Source organism: Trachemys scripta, chromosome 11 (assembly GCF_013100865.1).
Source record: "Trachemys scripta elegans isolate TJP31775 chromosome 11, CAS_Tse_1.0, whole genome shotgun sequence".
Classification (NCBI taxonomy): Eukaryota; Metazoa; Chordata; order Testudines; family Emydidae; genus Trachemys; species Trachemys scripta.
This window is the reverse complement of record NC_048308.1, coordinates 74,467,208-74,487,769: the sequence shown is the minus strand read 5'-3', so window position 1 is coordinate 74,487,769 and position 20,562 is coordinate 74,467,208. Positions and strand designations below refer to the sequence as shown.

The 20,562-nt window shown below is 41.5% G+C and overlaps 1 protein-coding gene across 14 annotated transcripts in view; it reads right to left on the bottom strand.

Annotated features, from left to right (window-relative positions):
* ADARB1 (adenosine deaminase RNA specific B1) overlaps positions 1-20,562 on the bottom strand; it is a 238,339-nt gene that overhangs the window by 93,377 nt on the left and 124,400 nt on the right. For 5 of the 14 annotated variants that reach the window (XM_034786332.1, XM_034786335.1, XM_034786345.1 and 2 more), the window contains one exon: positions 411-502. The exons of 5 other annotated variants lie outside the window; for them this stretch is intronic. In XM_034786332.1, the coding sequence (XP_034642223.1) occupies positions 411-444 (34 nt within the window). In that variant the 5' untranslated portion in view covers positions 445-502. Of the gene's footprint in view, positions 1-410; positions 503-7,507; positions 7,523-12,483; positions 12,557-20,562 lie in introns of those variants that run through there. 4 more of the 14 variants (XM_034786344.1, XM_034786338.1, XM_034786340.1 and 1 more) reach the window with 2 other exon arrangements.

The window sequence follows — 20,562 nt, the reverse complement described above, 5'->3', positions numbered from 1 at the left end:
ATAATAAGACGTAAGTGTTATTATGAAGTCTGATGTGTATTTTTGGGGGTCATTTATCATATTCTACCTTTACCTACTAATCTAAATGTCCAAATTTATCTGAGCTATTGGAGGATGACAGCAAATACGTAGTAGCAATTATTAGTGTATTAAAGTTTAATTGGTAGGTATCTTAAAAAATGAAGAAAAAAATACAGTGTCCGCTTCATTTATATCAATGAACAACTGTTCCAAAACTGCATGTGGTGATGAATGATCATAATTTCATTTGTAGCTCGTGTGCTTGTTAGAGTAGGTCTAAAACCAGCCCTTTTAATAAAAAAAAAGCAAAAATGCCCAAATATCGAGATACAGTGATTGGTACTTTTCCTTTACCTTCTGCAATAAAGAGGATTGGTTACATTGCTTACTTTGGCTTTCTGAAAGCTTTTGCACATTCCTCATCCCTCACATGCTGGGCCAGGGCCATGTACACAAACATGATGAGAACAGAGTCTAGAAGCTGAAATATAATATTTTCAATTTAGAAAGTGATAAACAGAATAGGAAAGAGAACTAACTTTGAAAATCCTTGTTTCACCTTCCCACCCTTCCCTCCCCAATCTCCTGCAGTTGCAAATTTTTTACAGGTCAAGGCAGATCAGCAAAATAATATTATTGTATCAATACCATATGTACATGGATATATGTGAGTGAAAAATGCCTCTCAAGTTAGAGACTGATCTTATTCATACTGAGAAACCTTGGAGTAGAAGGGTGTAGAATTCACTGAGGCACATCAGACTTATACAGGGGAGGATAAATTCTGATGAGTATCTCTAATTTTTAGGAAAAATTAACATATACCTGGTAAATAAGGGCCCTGAGATTTATTTTAAAAATAGTTTTTATAAAAATAACATAACTGGACTCTGCATTAAATTGCCTACAGTATCATGTAGACTAATATGCTGGGTAGCGTATACATATATACCATATTAATAATATGTATTATCAGCACCATACATATATTAGTATGCATTAAGCACCAATAACACTGCTCTACAGCCAAAATGCTTCTGAAATAAATGTAGTCAAACTTTACTAATTCTGGGTCACTGAGAACGAAAATGATGCTTAAAATTGTTGATTGGCTCTAGTTTTCAAGATATGCTATTGGGTCAGTCAATACGACCCTTGACTTGGGAACGGCGGAGGATAAGTGAGTTATAAAGGGAAGGGATCTCAATTTAAACCAGAAATGACTCAAATACATCTTTGACTGGATCTATGAATAAATTTATGACTGGGTTTGGACAGTACTTGCTTTTTAGGCAAAACAATGAATGATGCAATCTGAAGCTGGTATTGCATCATACTGATATGAATTGCATCATGTTATTCCTAGAAGTCATGGATGATGCAGTCATAATGAAGCTTACATCACTCTGCTGAACAAATTGCCCTATATCAGCTCTAGAAATCATACAGTGTCGTGCTCTCTTATTTGTCAGTGTTTGATTTTGCAAAGGGACACATTTCTGTTTAGCCAAAGTGAGCAGAGATGCCTCTTACTTATGTGAACAGTGCAGATAACTTCTGCTATGTTTGTGGTGAAGTGACTTTTGCATCACAAAAGCGCAGTATAACCACTATGGTTAAGAAAGCCTATCACCTTTATTTTGGCTGCAAAATTGGAGATCAGGACAAGAGGTGGGCCCCACACATATGCTGCAACACTTGTGCAACAAATCTTCGCCAGTGGTTGAACAGGAAAAGGAAATCTATGCCTTTTGCAGTGCCAATGATTTGGAGAGAGCCAACAGATCATACCAGCAATGTTACTTCTGCATGGTGCCTCCAGTTGATACGCGATGTGGACCTGCGGTTGAAAAGGATCCTAAAAGGAGCAGGTAAGAACCCCTTGATAATCCTTCATGTAGGAACGAATGACACGGCTAGGTTCTCGTTAGAGAGAATCAAGGGAGATTATGCTAGGCTGGGGAAGACGCTCAAGGAGATAGAGGCTCAGATTATCTTTAGTGGGATTCTGCCCGTTCCGAGGGAAGGGCAGCAAAGGGCTGATAGGATTGTGAGAATAAATAGTTGGCTAAGAGAGTGGTGCTATAAGGAGGGCTTTGGGATGTATGGCCACTGGGAGGCTTTCGGGGACAGGCACCTGTTCTCGCGGGATGGGCTTCACCTGAGTAGGGAAGGAAATAGACTTCTGGGAGGGAGGCTGGCTCATCTTATCAAAAGAGCTTTAAACTAGGAAGTTTGGGGAGAAGGTTGGGAGATGCACAGTTAATCTCCACGCCAGATTCCAGTATGGAAAAGGTGAGTAAAATGAGAGGAGACATAGCCGGGGAGATGAGATTGGACATAGGAAGGACAGGGGGGACGGACGCAAGGAGGCCCGCAACTTATAGTGCTACGAATGGGAGACAGGCTAAACGACATACATTAGGGTGTTTATACACCAATGCCAGAAGCCTAGGTAATAAAATGGAGGAATTGGAGCTCTTGGTCCAAGAGCTGAAACCAGATATCGTAGGAATAACAGAAACGTGGTGGAATGGCAGTCACGACTGGAACACAGGTATGGAGGGGTATGCGCTGTTTAGGAAAGACAGGAACAAAGGTAAAGGTGGGGGGGTGGCATTGTATGTCAATAGTGAAATAAGCTGTAAAGAAATAATAGTTGATGGATTAGATAACACAGAGTCCGTCTGGGCAATACTCACACTGGGTAATAGGACTACTAGAGCCTCTCCGGGGATAGTGCTCGGAGTGTGCTATAGACCGCCGGGATCGACCCAGGATATGGATAAGGAACTATTTAATGTGTTTAGAGAAGTAATTACTAATAGAAACTGTGTAATTATGGGGGACTTTAACTTCCCAGATATAGATTGGGGCACAAACGCTAGTAGTAATAATAGGGCTCAGATGTTCCTAGATGTGCTTGCTGATCAATTCCTTCATCAAGTGGTAGCTGAACCGACGAGGGGGGAGGCCATTTTAGATTTGATTCTGGTAAGTAGTGAGGACCTCGTTGAGGAAGTGGTAGTGGGGGACAATTTGGGCTCCAGTGATCATGAGCTAATTCGGTTTAAAATACATGGGAGGAGTAACAGAATTAAGTCAAAGACTAGGGTTTATAATTTTAAAAAGGCCAATTTTAACAAATTAAGGGGACTGGTAAGGGAAGTGGATTGGGCAAACGTATTAATGGATCTAAAGGCAGAAGAAGCCTGGGATTACTTCAAGTTAAAGATGCATGAGCTGTCGGAGGCCTGCATTCCAAAAAAGGGAAAAAGATTACAAAGCAGGAGATTTAGACCGAGCTGGATGAGCGACCGACTCAAAGGGGCGATTAGGAAAAAACAGAAAGCGTACAAAGAGTGGAAGAGGGGAGGGATTAGTAAAGAAACTTACCTTAGCGAAGTCAGAGAATGTAGAGATAGAGTGAGAAAGGCCAAAGGCCGTGTAGAGTTGGACCTAGCGAGGGGAATTAAAAGCAATAGTAAGAGGTTTTACAGCCATATAAATAGGAAGAAAGCAAAGAAAGAAGAAGTGGGACCGCTGAAGACTATTGCCGGAGAGGAGATTAAAGACAATCGAGGCATGGCGCAATATCTCAATGAATATTTTGCATCGGTGTTTAATGAGGCCAATGAAGGTATTAGGGATACTAGCACCACTACAGAGGGGCATTCAGGATGGGGGATTACCGTATCCGAGGTAGAAACAAAACTTGAATGCCTTAATGGGGCTAAGTCGGGAGGACCAGACGATCTTCATCCGAGAATATTGAAGGAATTGGCGCGGGAAATAGCAGGCCCATTAGCGATAATATTTAATGAATCTGTAAACTCGGGGGTGGTCCCGTTAGACTGGAGAATAGCTAATGTGGTTCCTATTTTCAAGAAAGGGAAAAAAAGTGATCCGGGTAACTACAGGCCTGTTAGTTTAACATCTGTAGTGTGCAAGGTGTTAGAGAAAATTCTGAAAGAGAAACTAGTTGAGGACCTGGAGGTTAGTGGCAATTGCGATAAATTACAACATGGTTTTACGAAGGGCAGATCGTGCCAAACGAATCTGATCTCCTTCTTTGAGAAAGTAACGGATTTATTAGATAAGGGAAATGCGGTGGACCTAATATACCTGGATTTCAGTAAAGCGTTTGATACTGTACCCCATGAGGAATTATTGGTTAAACTGACAAACATGGGGATCGATATGAAAATCCAGAGGTGGATAAGGAATTGGTTATTGGGGAGAATGCAGCGGGTCGTATTAAAGGGTGAACTGTCGGGTTGGAGGGAGGTTACTAGTGGAGTGCCTCAAGGTTCGGTTTTGGGACCCATTTTATTTAATCTATTTATAACTGACCTCGGAACCGATTGCAGGAGTGGGCTGATAAAGTTTGCGGATGATACGAAGGTGGGAGGCGTTGTAAATTCGGAGGAGGATAGGGATATCCTGCAGGGAGACTTGAACGAGCTTGTGAATTGGAGTATCAGGAATAGGATGAAATTTAATAGTAAAAAGTGTAAGGTGATGCATTTGGGGATGACTAATAAAAATTTTAGTTACAAGATGGGGATGCATTGGTTAGAAGTAACGGAAGAGGAGAAGGACCTAGGGGTCCTAGTAGACCGCAGGATGACTATGAGTCGACAATGCGACGTGGCGGTGAAAAAAGCCAATGCTGTCTTGGGATGCATTAGGCGAGGTATATCTAGTAGGGATAAGGAGGTCCTGCTTCCGTTGTACAAGGCGCTGGTGAGACCTCATTTGGAGTACTGTGTGCAGTTCTGGTCTCCCATGTTTAAAAAAGATGAACTCAAACTGGAACGGGTGCAGAGAAGGGCCACTAGGATGATCAGAGGAATGGAAAACCTGTTGTATGAAAAGAGACTAGAGGAGCTTGGGTTGTTTAGTCTGACAAAGCGAAGGCTGAGGGGGGATATGATTGCTATCTTTAAATATATTAGAGGGATTAATACGAGGGAGGGAGAAGAATTATTCCAGCTTAGTACTAATGTGGATACGAGAACGAATGGATATAAACTGGCCGTGGGGAGGTTCAGGCTTGAAATTAGACGAAGGTTTCTGACCGTCAGAGGGGTGAAATATTGGAACGGCCTTCCGAGGGAAACGGTGGGGGCGACGGACCTGTCTGGTTTTAAGATTAAGTTAGATAAATTTATGGAGGGAATGGTTTAATGGTATAACATAGTAGTCAAGGAAAACCAAGAAATGGTAGGTAAATTGTATAATGGCTGACGGGGTCAGGCTGGAGACTCTTGCCTATATGCTCGGGGTCTTACTGATCGCCATATTTGGGGTCGGGAAGGAATTTTCCTCCAGGGCAGATTGGCTGAGCCTCTGGAGGTTTTTCGCCTTCCTCCGCAGCATAGGGCAGGGATCTCTAGCAGGAGGGTTTCTGCCGATTGAAGTCACCTAAAACAGGATTGGGGACTTCAACAGCAGAGTCCAGGGAAGGGGTAGGGACGGTTTTATGGCCTGCAGCATGCAGGGGGTCAGACCAGATGATCATAATGGTCCCTTCTGACCTTAAAGTCTATGAGTCTATGAGTCTATGGGAAAGGTGTGTCAAAGAAGAAAAAGTGGACTGTGTATTATCCAAACATTCCATCAGCTATACGCCCAGTACCCCACTGTCGGTTCCGGATGCACCAGAATCATTCTCACTTGAGTCAGACGAGGAAGAGGAAGAGGATGAAACTTCTGGTCCTGAACCATCAGTGTCACAGGACCCACATTTTCTCCCATCCTCCTCCTCTGAACCACACCTCATAGCACAAGGTGTTATGTAAAGTCGCTGCTCTTCCACAGAATCTTTTCCAATAGTGGACAGGGCAGGCAGCCAAACGACATTATAAGGAAGCATTGCACAACTTTAAACGAGCATGTTCCCTAATTGAGCAGTGACGTAACTCTGAAACAATGTTAAGCGGGAGGATGTTAAGTGAGGAATTACTGTACTGAGATTGTCTTGAAAATTGGTGTGCCTCATCAGGAACCATGGAAGGGTTAATGCTATAACTTCGGGGACATTTGTTCAAGGGATTCCAGAGATACAATGCCTGGGAGAAAAGAAAAATGGACAAAACCTGTTGACCCACTCATCTGCACCAAAATGAGTTTATCTGATCAGATTTTAGTTCAGCTAGAGTTCGGCACCCACTTTCACGTCAGGGAAGCAATATGTTAAAAGTTATTAGACGGTCCATCTGGTTCAATATTTTCTCCATAAAAAGAGGAAAGTGATTTGTGCATGTGCCACGGGGATTGTGCACCTCAAGCCTGGGACACTGTACTGAGGTGATCAGTTGTATGAAGGAGCTTCCCTCATGTCAGAATCACTTGGTGGCCAAGATGGATAAAGAGGAAAGATCAGCCCTTGGAGATGTTATGCAGAAAGAAGTGCCAAGATTTAGACACAAACAACATGCAAGACCTGAAGGAAAGGGCCAACACAACCTTACCACTACCCTGTACTAACACAATAAGAGGAAAAAATATAGAGAGCAACAACCAAATGTATTTTTAAATATCAGTTTCATCTAATCTGTACCCACCAATACTAAAATGCATGAATCACAGTTGCATAGTTACTACATGCTGTTCCTACAGGACAGTGTTATCATTGATATGATGCCTTAACTGTGCATTTCCTCTCCTTAACATGTTTCCATTTCTCTTAAGTTTAACCTTAAGTGTGATTTTCTTAGATTTGAATGATATCTAATAATCCCCAATAGATCGATCGCTACCCGCCGATCTGGCAGGTAGTGTGGACGTACCCTAAGTTGTAACTGAAATCACATGAAAGGGTACAAGAAAATGGAAATGGTTGAGGGGAATATTACTCACAGCACAGGTATATGAAAGATTTGTTTTTCACTATCTAAGCTCTATTGTAAGTCGGTTAAAGTTGTTATGGAGGAAATTTGGAACATATAAGCATATAAGATATAAATTGTACTGTCAACAAGTTGACATATGTCAATGACTGGATGGTACCAGTCATGCAGCTGTACCACAAATTGTAATACAAGGTAAACAAGTTACACATAAAGATTTGTGAAATCGTGACCAAACTTGAGTTGAGTTTGCAGACTGACGTCGAGATTGGTGTGGTAAACATCACCCCTTTCTGTAAGGGGCAGTTATAGTCTTTAGTTAGAGTTATCTAGTTTAATAAATTCAGTTGATCTTACTATCCAATGTCTTACTAATCAATACCTTAATAGAACTCATTTTTTACAAGGTGTAAGAACTATTGCAATATTCCCCAATGGCAGGAGTCTGGCAATTCCTATGTTCCAAATAAAATATAACTAAATAAAATACAACCACTTAACAAATGCAAATATCTAGAAATGTAGGAAAGCTTCTGTGAATAAATAAAAGACTTGTTTCTCAGACTGTCATTTTGGCACCTTCTACAAGCATGAAAATCATTTTAAAATATAAAAAGAAAATATCTAATGACCTTTGCATTCTTCTAGAATATACACCGTGATTTTACTGTAGTTGTAAGATAGGTGCTCCTAAAGTATATGTTAGTACCAGAATGATCTTGAATTGCTCTTTACAAAATGCTGAAAAGACAAAACTGTTTTTATTAAGGAAAATTAGACCAGTGATATGCTAATATTGTCAACAATATTTCAAAGGAAAACTGCAAATGTTAAAATTCCATTTCTTGAGCAATATATTGTGAATTATCCCCAAAAACAGGCAAAGTAAGAGGAAGTGGGTACTTAGTACACCTGCTAAGAACTAAGCTATCACACAAAATTGTATTGTCCATTTCTACTACTGAAATCATTCTGTGATGACAACTACCAGGGCAGTTGTGCTGGAGTCAACCCATATGGGGATGGAGGGAAGACTGATGTATAACTGTTTTCTTGTACATAATGTTTTTTTATTTTTCATTATCACACTTGCCAAATATTTTCATGAATGGAAGACTACAGAATGGAAATGATTCTCTGTACAAAACTTTGTAGTATATTTCAAACGTTATCATGGTAAAGTTGCATGTGTGCATGCATATGCATGACTTCATATGTTCTCATAATTTAAGTCCTTTCAAAAAGTTAAGATCTCAAAAAAGTATTGACTATAGCAACGTTGGCTGGCAGTAATCAACTGCAGACTGATTAATTCAGCTAAGTTATTTACAGAGTAAGTCAAAAAGACACTGTGTAATGTTGCAAAATTAGGACCACAGAGAATTACCTATGTACAATAAGGCTTTTGTCCAGTCTACAATATCAGTTAACTTTCCAGATGCACATCTGCTGCAGTTAGTAAAAACCTGAACACCACAGAAAATGGGATAATAAATCACATACACAGTTCTATTTGTGGAAAGTAACCATATAAATAGAAAAGGGGAATGGAGACCAAATTCAGCATTTTCTTTCTGGCAGAACACGAACTGTAACTAACCGACGAAGAAGAGAATGCAATTCCATCTTCTGTAAAAGCCCAGCATGCTAGTGACCTATTTATAGACTCTCTTATGTATAATGAGAACCCTGAAAAATGACTGGAAGAAATCCAGGCAATGATGCTTTTTATTTCTAGAACAAGGTGATGGAGAACTCATCTATCTGCAAAGAGCATATGTGAAATATATCTTATAGTGGCAACTTATTTTAGGGGGAGCTCAGATATCATGATAATGAACTCTCACCCATGCCCTCATCACCTTGCATGTTGACCACTGCAAAGTTCTCCTCTCTGGCCTTGAAAAATCCCATATTGCCCCATTTACACCTATTCATAATGCTGCTGTAAAGACTTTATCCTGGCTGATCACCTCAATCTTGTCTCTCACACATCCCTTTTGCATCCCTGCACTGGCTCCCCGCACTCCAATGAATCAAACACAAAGCTACTTGTATTTGCTCTGAAAGGTTTTTTAAGGCCTATCCACACACTTCTATCATCTGATATGTAGAGAGACACTGACATGTGCCCTCTTTGCACCCCACATGGTGCCAGTCTTCATTGCTCATTTGTAAAATTTTTCAACACTTTCACATTCTCTCCTATGTTGCTACTTCTGCAAAACAATCACTTTGCCCTTCTTCAAATCCTGCCATAAAATTCTCCTCTGGCATGATGCCACATTCATCTTCAGTAGCAGCCTAGATATCTTTGGGAGTGGATAAGCTGGAGAATTAGGGGCCTCCTACTGCTGTGTATCGAGGGGTCAGGATGTGTCCCTTAGTACAGACCTTTTAACTATCATGTTCAAAATATCAATTTAATGTGAGTGCAGTGTATGAAGATTGCATAAGTAAAAGTCTGGAAGAAGTACTAACCGCACAGCCTCTGTTGGCAAAAAAAAAAAAAAAAAAAAAAAAAAAAAATGAAGGGAAGTGTATCTCATGGTTAAGCATGGGATTTATGAGACGTTCTAGGCTGTATCCCTGGCTGCCTCTACCAGTCACTGCTGTGTGAATGTAGGCAAATCATTTAAATTCTACCTGCATCAGTTTTTCCAAATGAGGTAATACTACCTAATTAGTTCACAGGGTGTTGTGGCACTTAATATTTGTAAATCCTTCTTTACATTACACCTTATATCTTTTTAGCTCAAAGTATTTTTCAGGTTTACTTTTTAAAATAAACTGAATGGGCAAATAGCAGTGAATTCAGAAAATATTCCAAGTGGACCAAGATAGTCTTTTGCTAGTGCAGAGATCTTTACATGTCTAATTAAAATTTCAATACAACACAATTAGTACCAAAAAATGGTGTGGAACATACTTAGCTCTACAGTGTGCACAAGTGTCAGACCAACAGAGGTTTAAAACTGTATATTAAAAAGCCAATAGTGACATGGTATTAACATATTCACAGAAAAATACTAAAAGCATCATGCTCGCATTGCTTCCACGCAATTTCAAGCATATATAACTATAATAAACGTATCAAATGCACAACACAAATATACTCATTATGTGTGATCCATAAAGGGCCAAATGTTTTGGAGCTCTACATCGGGATTACTGCCCAGAAACTCCGCTGAGTATGGCATCCAGCTTCCTGCAGAAGCGGCAGGTCTTCGGCGCAGCACCAGAGTGATGATATGACTCCCTAATCTTCTGCTATGCCTGCGTCAGCTCCTTTTATCTTCGCACGGTACTGAAGCATGTCCCATCCATAACCCTTATGTAACATGCCATGAGAAATCAGACTGTAGGTATAGAAGCTCCTACAGCTGGAGTGAAGCTGCAACTGCACAGCCTCCTCTCCCCACAGTGCCAGCAGATCCACCAACTCAGGTGTGCTCCAAGTAGGAGAGCGTTTGCTGCGTGGAGTCGCCATAGTCAGCTGGGAAGATGTGATAGAAGCGCTCCACACCGAGCAAACAGGAAGTGGAATGTCAACAATTCCCAGGCCTTTAAATGGGGAGGGGCAGATGCCTGTGTACCTGGCTGCAGGGCAGCAGAGTTCAACCTGCTGACCAGAATGGTCAGGATGGGCATTGTGGGACGCCTCCTGGAGGCTATTACATCAACATAACCAAGCGCAGTGTCTATACTGACAATCTGTCAATATAACTTTGCCACAAAAAGCTCTACGCCTCTCATTGAGGTGGTTTTATTTTGGTCGGCAAAGCAGGAGAGTTTTGTCGGTGGAAGGAGCACTGTAGTGTGTACACCTACATTATTTTGTTGACGAAAGATTACTTTTGTTGACAAAACTCTGTAGTGTATACAAGGTCTTAAAGGGAGTTTTCCACAGTGTGGAGAGGTGTTCTGCACAAAAATGAATGCAGTCTCAGGTTCCAACAACATTTTAGATATTTATCATTGGCAGCTGGGGATGGGGAGACACACCACAATGATAGTCAGTCTAAAAACCTGAACATAAAAGATACATGTCAATCGCAGACCCACCTTTGGTCCTTTCCCCAATTCTCAGGCACAAATCTCTGGGCAGAACAATAGGACGGGTGGGAGAGAGGGAGGCGCATTCACCACCAGAGAAACCATCAATAGAGGGGAGTGTTTTGACCCAGAAAACTGCATTGCTGTCAATTAAGTTACTATGCATTTATGTTAGTGTTGCTGAGAGCAGAATTTGGCCCAGAAAATGTATAATGTTCATTAGAAGTAAGATCTACAGAATATAGTAACGGTTTGTAACAATATAGTGTTACAATAGTACAATTTAAAATTATTATAAAGATAGTAATATAAATCATCATCATACCAAATGTAACAGCCTTTATAGCATTATAAAAAGATAAACCAGCAAAGAGTTGCTAGCTTTATATCAATAGCATGTGTCTGCACCTTTGAAATTAGAGGTTATAATTTGGACGGAAGATGAAATAGCCTGAGAGAAGTGAAGCATCCCAATCTGTGAGTTTGCTTGCTGTCATTACCACTCATAATTCAGTCGGTGTCAGCACTTGATAACATGGTTTTATTATCTAAATTATCTGCACAAATGTGTGATGCTAGTAGACCTTCAGAAGATGTGAATTTTCAAATTAGTTTGTCCACCGGCACCTCTGATTACTCCCATATCTAAATCAACGTTTACTCAGATCCCATTAACTCCAAATTTATCTGTACACATTTTTTTAAATGTAAAAAGCCAACAGGAAGCAAAATGCAAGCACCTAGCAATGCTTTCCCTTTCAAATAACTGTTTAAAATACCTTTCTGGAGCTAGCCTGATGACTTAGTGAGCAGCCATGCTGGATCCGAGGAAGCCAGTCTCAGAACACCTACTCATTTGCCCAGTAGCACTGATATAACTGAAGAAACCATGGTCAGTCTCCGAGGAGAGGTTTCAACATGCTTCATACTTTCGCAGTAAACCCTTGGTAGTTGGGTACCAAAGTCCATATTATTCCCACAAGATCCATGCACATAACTCCTTTCTTGGGGCCTTGCAAAGACTCTCTTTGGGGTCAGGATTTGTGTAGTGCAGGGATTAGGAACTAGAAAGCTGAGATGAGACAAGGGGAGGGGACGTACATTGCCCTTGTTTCCCCCCTCCAGCCCCACTAATTGTAAAAAGGTGATACAGCCTGTTGTGTGGCTATATTGGAACTAAGAAGGTAGAGATAGGCAGGAGCCACAGGGGGACTCCAGGCCAGCACAAAAATATCATGTCTCCATGTTGATAGACTTTACCTTCGGTAGATCCCCACAGAGCTACAGGGTTTAGGGGAGGAATCCATTCCGTTGGGGAGCAAGAGACCCAATCAGCTAAAAATGGGTTAAAGGAAATGTTGCAAGGAGACACTCAGTTTCCGCCCATCCTTAATCCCCCTACCAGTGTTTTTTCTAGAGGAGGCAGCAATCCTGGGGGAAAAGCTGCAGTCTGCATGTGTCCCTCCCTATGCACATAGCGATTGCAGTGTTTGTATAAGATTATTATGATGGAGGTAGGTGTGTGAAATAAGTAGGAAAATACTTCACTTACCTAAAAAGTTTTCTTTCTTCTAGAAGGAACGTCTTTGGATCCCTTACAATGGGTCTTACCTCTGTTTGCAGCTCTGTGGAGACAGAACTGGTCCTGTCAATCAAGACCGGCTAGGAGTGACACCACTCCCAGAGAACAAGGCAGTCTGAGATACTTCCAAAGTTGTTCCATGGAACTAGTTCATTTAAGATTAACAGGTTATCAGACATAAAAAGAAATGATCACACACTTTTCCTATTGCAGAACTTCAAATTTCACCCCAACTACTAGCAGAAAGACAAATTGTGCACCAAATAGAAAGCAAAGGAGGATGTGAGAATTCAAGCCTTCCCTTAGAACTATTATCCTTGTGCTGGGTCAGAGGGATCTGCCGATTTTCTCGTTAGAAGAAATTAGGGTGTCCAGGTGTCCAGTTTGCAACCAGAAAGTCCTGTTGAAAGGCGACCTGACAGTGTCCAGTCAGATCTACTTACTGGACACCCAAAGTTTGGTTACTGCAGGCAGGGGAGGTGCAGGGTCATCACCTGCACCAGCCTCTACTTAGCCGAGGCTGCCTCCTGCCTGTATTGGGCAACTGCAGCTCCCAGCCCCAGCTCCACAGATGAGTCCCTCCCGACCTGGGCGGGGGTAGGAGGGGAAAACCAGCAAGCAATGGGGGAGAGGGGAAGAGGAGCGAATAGGGGTAAGGCCCCAGGGGAAGGGACGGGGCCTCAGGGGGAAGAGGCGGGGCAGGGGAGGTTCCGGCACTCCAGCTGGAGCATCCAGTTTTTAAATAGTACAAAGTTGGCAACCCTACGGTAAATTAACACATTTTTTTCTATTCTTCAACGGGAAAGTCTGCAGTTCCATTACAATGGGATGTCTAATCAGTGTGTCTCAAGGGAGGAAAACAAAGGATGAATGAGTAGATGTTTGTATTGTTGTGTATTGTTTGAAGTGTTACTGGACGAGCATGGTATGTACAGCTCTCCCTCCAGTGACAGGGACTGATAAGGCATGCATGTTTCATTTATAAAACTTAGTGATGGTGCCAAAAAATGCCCAGGTAGCTACCCTACATCTCTTTATATGTTGCATATTATCCTTCAGGTTTCCATAGGCCTGAATGAATGAGCACAGATTTTTTTTGTGGGGGAAAGTGGCCTTTTACCTCTGAAAGCTTCTGAAATGCACCAACTTTATGATCTAAAAACAGAAGCCTTGGCAGCTTTTTTATTTTATGAGTGGTGTAGAACAACAGAGAACGTCCAATGTGGATTTTTACAGGTCTCCTGATATGCAGAGTAGGTCAGAAGGGTGATTTATGTGTGTGTGTGGTGGTGGTGGTGGTGGTGGGGGTTGTATGTGGCAAAAGATGGAGGAAAAGACAGTTTCTTGTGACCCGTGGAACAGAGTTTAGTTAGGTATTAAGGATTCTACTCACTCGTAGCACAACTTTGCTGTCATGAGAGGACAGGACTCCAAAATGATCTTTGAAAAGTGACTGCAACCAGGATGACAACTTTAAAGATAGCAGGGGGTTGGGAGGGAGGCATATCAGACAAGGGATTACAGAGATGCTTGGTCAGGGCACTTAATGCAAAATTTAGATCCCAAGAAGGACCTCTTGGCACAGGGCTGAGAAATGAGACAACAAATCTTCCTACATCCAGGTGAAACAAAATCCTCCACCCACTTGCTCTCTAGTGCATTAGAAAATGGCCATCACTTGGTTTATTACATTGTGAAGATTCAGGCCCACATGAAAACCTTACTCTGTATACTCCAAAAATACATTTAACTCCGGACGTGACTGGATCCATGCTAATGATTTTGCACCATGCTTTACAAATAGAACAAGCCCCTGAAAATGCCCTTTTTGTGGATTAAATGGGTGTTTATGAACACACCCAAATAACCTATTTTAATTGGCATCTCTTAGTTACCATGTAGCTAGATCCAATTTCTCTGGCTTTGGTGCCAAAATGATCCTTCTGAGAGATGATCCTTCCTGCAGAGGAGGAGTAATGGAGTGGTGGGGGCCACCTGAATTAGATCTGAGGGCCAGCAACAACATGGGGCCACTTCTGCTTTCTCTCTCTGTCTCTCTTTTTTAAAGTTTTCCTATGGAACTCTATATAGCAGCAGCAACAACTGAAGACATACAAGCAATGTTTTGGGCCATTGATGAAAGTGCATGATCCTGGCTATAGCCTGTTACTCTCATCCCCTGAACTAAAACTTTCGTACCTTTGCTGGCACAAAGACAACTACGCTTGATACAAGATAGATGGTGGGAGAAGGTAGCAGAAGACACTCAGATGTGTGCAGAAACAAATGAAACAAAGAAGTTCTTTGATTCCTTGAAGCTAGTCTGTGGACTTTCAAAGGTGGGCACAGGTTCGCTCACGATGGCTGATGGCAGGACAGTCAAAGACAAACATGGCACGGAACAGAGATGGGTTGAACATTTTAGCCAACTACTGAACAGACCATCCTCAACTGCAACCAGTGCTATTAATCAGATAGCTCAAAAGCCTATTCAGCACCACCTTGACTCACCACCCTCACTTGAAGAAATAGAAAAGGCAATCAGTTTGATGAGCTCAGTAAAGTCCTCGGGCACAGATAGAATACTGGCAGAAATATATAAATCTGCGGCTCCAAAGGTTGTAACAACACTCCAGAAGATCCTTACTGACATCTGGAACAACGAAGAAATGCCACAAGACTTCAAAGATGCTACAATTATTCCTTTATTTAAAAATAAAGGCAGCAAAATGATCTGTCATAACTACCGTGGGATATCTCTCCTATCTGTTGCTGGAAAAATCTTTGCTTGTGTCCTCCTGAACCTACTGATTTCATCTGTCTCAGAAGCCAATCTACCTGAGACTCAGTGCCGATTCAGACCTGGTCCTAGCACCATAGACATGATTTTCAGTATCAGGCAAATACAAGAAAAATGTATCGAACAAAATGTGAATCTGTTCAGTGTTTCTATTGATCTGACAAAAGCATCTGATACAGTCAATACAGAAGGATTATGGATGATCCTCAGCAAACTTGGTTGCCCACCAAAACTGGTAAAGACCATTCGTTTATTTCATGAGGGGATGCAAGGTCGGGTACTTTTTAATGGAGATCTCACTGACTGCTTTCCCATTTCAAATGGAGTCAAACAAGGCTGTGTCCTTGCCCCTGTATTGTTCAACCTCTTCTTCACCCAAGTTCTCAACCATGCTTCAAATGGGCTCAACAGAGACATATACATCAGATACAGACATGACGGCTCAGTCTTCAATCTTACAAGGCTTAAAGCAAAAACAAAAGTAATAAAACTACGAAGAGAAGCACTCTTTGCGGATGATTGTGCCCTTCTAGCACACACAGAGGAAGATCTCCAGTGCATCATAGATCACTTCGCTAAAGCATCACAATTGTTTGGCCTCACAATCAGCCTGGAAAAAACCTGTGGTGTTGCACCAATCATCTTCACCGCTCTGTACCATATCCCCTAGCATATCCATTAGTGGAATCGAACTAAAGTAAGTTGACAGTTTTACCTATCTCGGCAGCAACATCTCCAATGATGGACCTCTTGACGAAGAGATCATGAACAGGATACAGAAAGCTTCTCAGTCATTAGGAAAGTTACATAACAGGTCCTGAAATCCCACAATATAACCCTCTCAACAAAAATAAAACTTTATAATGCTTTTGCGCTCACATCTCCCTTCTACGGCTGTGAGACCTGGACATTATACAAATGGCATCTCAAACAGCTAAAGGCCTTCCATATGCGGTTTCTGCACACCATTATGGGGATCCGCTGGCAGAACAAAATTACCAATCTGGAGGTTCTCCAAAAGTCAAATGCCATAAGCATCGAGGTGATGCTGATAAAAGCCCAACTACGTTGGGTTGGACACATCATTAGGATGCCTGAATATTGACTTCCCAGATAAATATTCTATGGAGATTAGAATTGGCACAAGAACATCGGAATCAAGGCCACCCCAGAAAGCGCTACAAGGACAGCATCAAGAACAGCATACACTTTGATGCAATAAAACCAGATGATCTTTAGAAGGCTGTGTTAAATAGAACAGCAGGGCAACACACAGCACTGAGAGCTTTTCAAGCCTTTGAAGAGGACAGAAATAATCGACTGTTAGCTGCAAGGGAAAAGCGTCATACTACTGCTATAGCTACCAAGAGGCTCATCAATGATATTGTCTGCCTGATCTCCTCATGCTTTGGACTTCAGAGTCACTCCAGAATCCACAAAAAGAGATAGCATGAAAATGTCATTGTTGAACCGACAGACTACACACACAAACACACACACACTCCTGGATCTAACCTTTGCTTGCTTAATGAGCGGCTATGATATTTATTTCTTTATCTTAATTTTTGAAAGACAGCAGATTGTTATTTTATTTAATTTTATTTATTTTCTTTCTTCACCTAGGAACAGAGCAAATTAGAGGCTCATAGCAAGTCTGAGGACCTGAAACTTGTTTCCTTGTTGATACAAGCCACTGTCAGTGTTGTAGAACATCACCAGTATATCTTGACTGAGCAGGATTGGTGTTACAGCTCTTCGAGCACATGACTGTCCTGTGCTTGAGCCAACTGATACACTGTTGGAGCTCCCTTTTGCCATTATACTCAGATGAAACTGTTTCCTTATCTCTCTGTCTTGGCAGGTGTGTAATGTGCAGTGCATGTCTCACAATGAAAGTCTATTTGCATCTTGAACCACCAACTAGTCAAGACTGCAAAATCAACCAGAGATTACAAAATCTACCGAAAAGAACAAATAGCAGGAAGGGGTCTGATTTATGAATAAAAATCAAATGACTGTTCTGATATATCTGGGTTGGCAAGAAGCCATTATCCTTCACCCAGGAGACAAACTGCCAGCATGTTCTGTCTTATGAAAGGAAGGTCATAGCCAACTTGGCTGGAAAATGCTGCAAGAACTTTGGGTGAACTGAACTTCATTAGACAAGACAGTATCTTGTTAATTAAATCTAGACTGTAAAAGGTGTTACGGTTTTATTTTACATGTAATAATTTATTTCTAATAATTTCACTTGGTACTTATAGAACCGCTATACTATGTTAAACAAACTGTTACTTGTTTTCACTATAAACAGATCTAAATGCTGTGTGTTAAGCAGTGCAGTGATGCTGAGGTGTAACTGGTAAAATGGGGTGTATTGTTCCTTTGGGAGCAGCAGATCTGTGAATTCTGTGAATGCTGAGTGCCCAGAGGCTGGACACCCCAGGGAGACACTTGGAGGGCTTGGGGTTGCAGTGTGTGCCTATCGCTAACCTGCAGAGGGACAGTGGAGCTGCCATAAGCCAAGAGGAGTGTACTTGTGTCCATGCCCAGGGGAGACAGGGAGGTGACCACAGCAGGCACGGACAAGGCTTCCTCACACTAAGGGCAGGCAATAGCAAGGTGGCTCACAACCCTGGGTACTCCCGGGAAGTGTCACAAACACCCACTAAACACCAAGATACTACTTTTTGACAAATTAACAGCAAGTAACGTTACTAGTATGAGAAAACGCCTATATAATTTAAAAGTAACATGACAAATATATTATCCCTTCTCTGTCCTATGTATGGATCTTTGTGAATTAGGGTCCTAACTACAAATTTCATATGAACAGGAAAAGAACACAAATTTAGAATGCTGGGGCCTGTGTAGCTGATTTGTATATATTTAGAAGTAACTTCTGATTTGCTCAGAGTAAGAGGAGAAGGAAAGGAGAGAGAAGGCAGTAACAATTAAATATTTGATAGTCTAGCTATTGCTAGAGAGATCGTTAAACACTATCTTCCAGAGTTAAACATTTTAAAAGATGCAGAAACGGAAGACTTGCATGCAATGCTTTTAAAGGAATTGTCTAAGGAATTGTCTGAACCACTGATGTTAATTAACAATATATCTTGGAATACTGGTGAATTTCCAGGACAAAGGAAAATATTTTAAAAAGTTATATGGGATAACTCAGGTAACCATAGGCCAGTTAGCCTGATATAAACCTGCACAAAATAATGGAATGGCTGCTACAGGATTAAGTTAGTAAATAATTAAAGGATGATTGCATAAAGAATACCAATCATTATTGTTTTCAGGAAAAACGGAATAGTAAATAAGGACAAGTCAATTGTATTCTGATCTGGATTGCTTTGTAAATTGGGCACAAACAACAAGATCCCTTTTAATCCAGCCAAATGCAAGGTCATATCTGGGAACAAAGAATGTAGGTCATATATTCAGGAGGAAAGACTTCACTGTGGAAAGCGTTGACTCTAAAAGGACTGGGGATCATGGTGGATAATCTACTGAATATGAGCTCCCAGTGCAATGATGTGACTAAATGGGCTAGTGTCATCCTCAGATATATAAGCAGGGGAATATCCAGTAGGAGTAGGAAGGTGGTACTACGTCTGTAAATAGCTTTGATAAAATCATGACTGGAATAATGTGTCCAGTTCTGATGTCCACTCTTTAAAAAGGATATTGAAAAATTTGGAAAGAGTTCAGAAAAAAAGTCACAAAAATTATCTGAGTTCTGGGAAATCTACTTTACAATGAGACTTAAACAGCTCAATCTATTTAGTTTATCAAAGAGAAAGCTGAGATGACTTGATCACAGTCTACAAATATCTACACAGGAAGATTTCTGCTATTAGTTTATTTTACATAGCATGTAAAGATGTCCTTCTAAAAGATTCTATAACTAGAAGTACTAGGTAAACCACAACACGTGGGCTTTATGCAGGAATTGCAGGCTGAAATTCTATGGCCAGTGTTAGAATCATAGAAGATCAGGGTTGGAAGAGACCTCAGGAGGTCATCTAATCCAACCCCCTGCTCAAAGCAGGGCCAACACCAACTAACTCATCCCAGCCAGGGCTCTCTCAACCGGGCCTTAAAAACCTCTAAGGATGGAGATTCCACCATTTCCCTAGGTAACCCATTCCAGTGCTTCACCACCCTCCTAATGAAATAGTTTTTCCTAATATCCAACCTAGACCTACCCCACTGCAACTTGAGACCATTTCTCCTTGTTCTGTCATCTGTCACCACTGAGAACAGCCTAGCTCCATCCTCTTTGGAACCCCCCTTCAGATAGTTGAAGGCTTCTATCAAATCCCCCCTCACTTTTCTCTTCTGCAGACTAAATAAGCCCAGTTCCCTCAGCCTCGCCTCATACATCAGGTGCACCAGCCCCCTAATCATTTTCGTTGCTCTCCGCTGGGCTCTCTCCAATTTGTCCACGTCCTTTCTGTAGTGGGGGGCCCAAAACTGGATGCAATACTCCAACCGTGGCCTCACAAGTGCCGAATAGAGGGGAATAATAACTTCCCTCGATCTGCTGGCAACGCTCCTACTAATGCAGCCCAATATGCCATTAGCCTTCTTGGCAACAAGGGCACACTGTTGACTCAAATCCAGCTTCTCGTCCACTGTAATCCTCAGGTCCTTTTCTGCAGAACTACTGCTTAGCCAGTTAGGCAGAAGGTCAGACTGGATCATTGTAATACCCCTTCTGGTCTTAAAATTGATTATCCTATATCAGACAACAAAGATTGCCTACAGGATGAGTCTCCAGAATGCTGCATCAGTAGCAGGAACAAGGGAAGGCTATTTCCTGATTTAAGTGACAGAAACAAATGAATTGAGGATGGATGGCACAAAAGGACCGACCTAATTGTTCAAATAATAAAAAATCCAAAGAAACAGAATTAATGTTCTAACAAGATCCCCACCACGGTGTGAAACCCTAACGGAAGTGATTCTCACTATGGACAAGTACGTTGTTCCAGTAGAGGAGTTTTCTATTCTGTAACGAGATATTTTGAGTATCAGAGGGGTAGCCGTGTTAGTCTGAATCTGTAAAAAGCAACAGAGGGTCCTGTAAAAAGAACAGGAGTACTTGTGGCACCTTAGAGACTAACAAATTTATTAGAGCATAAGCTTTCGTGGGCTACTGCCCACTTCTTCGGATGCATATGCATATGCATAAGCCCACGAAAGCTTATGCTCTAATAAATGTGTTAGTCTCTAAGGTG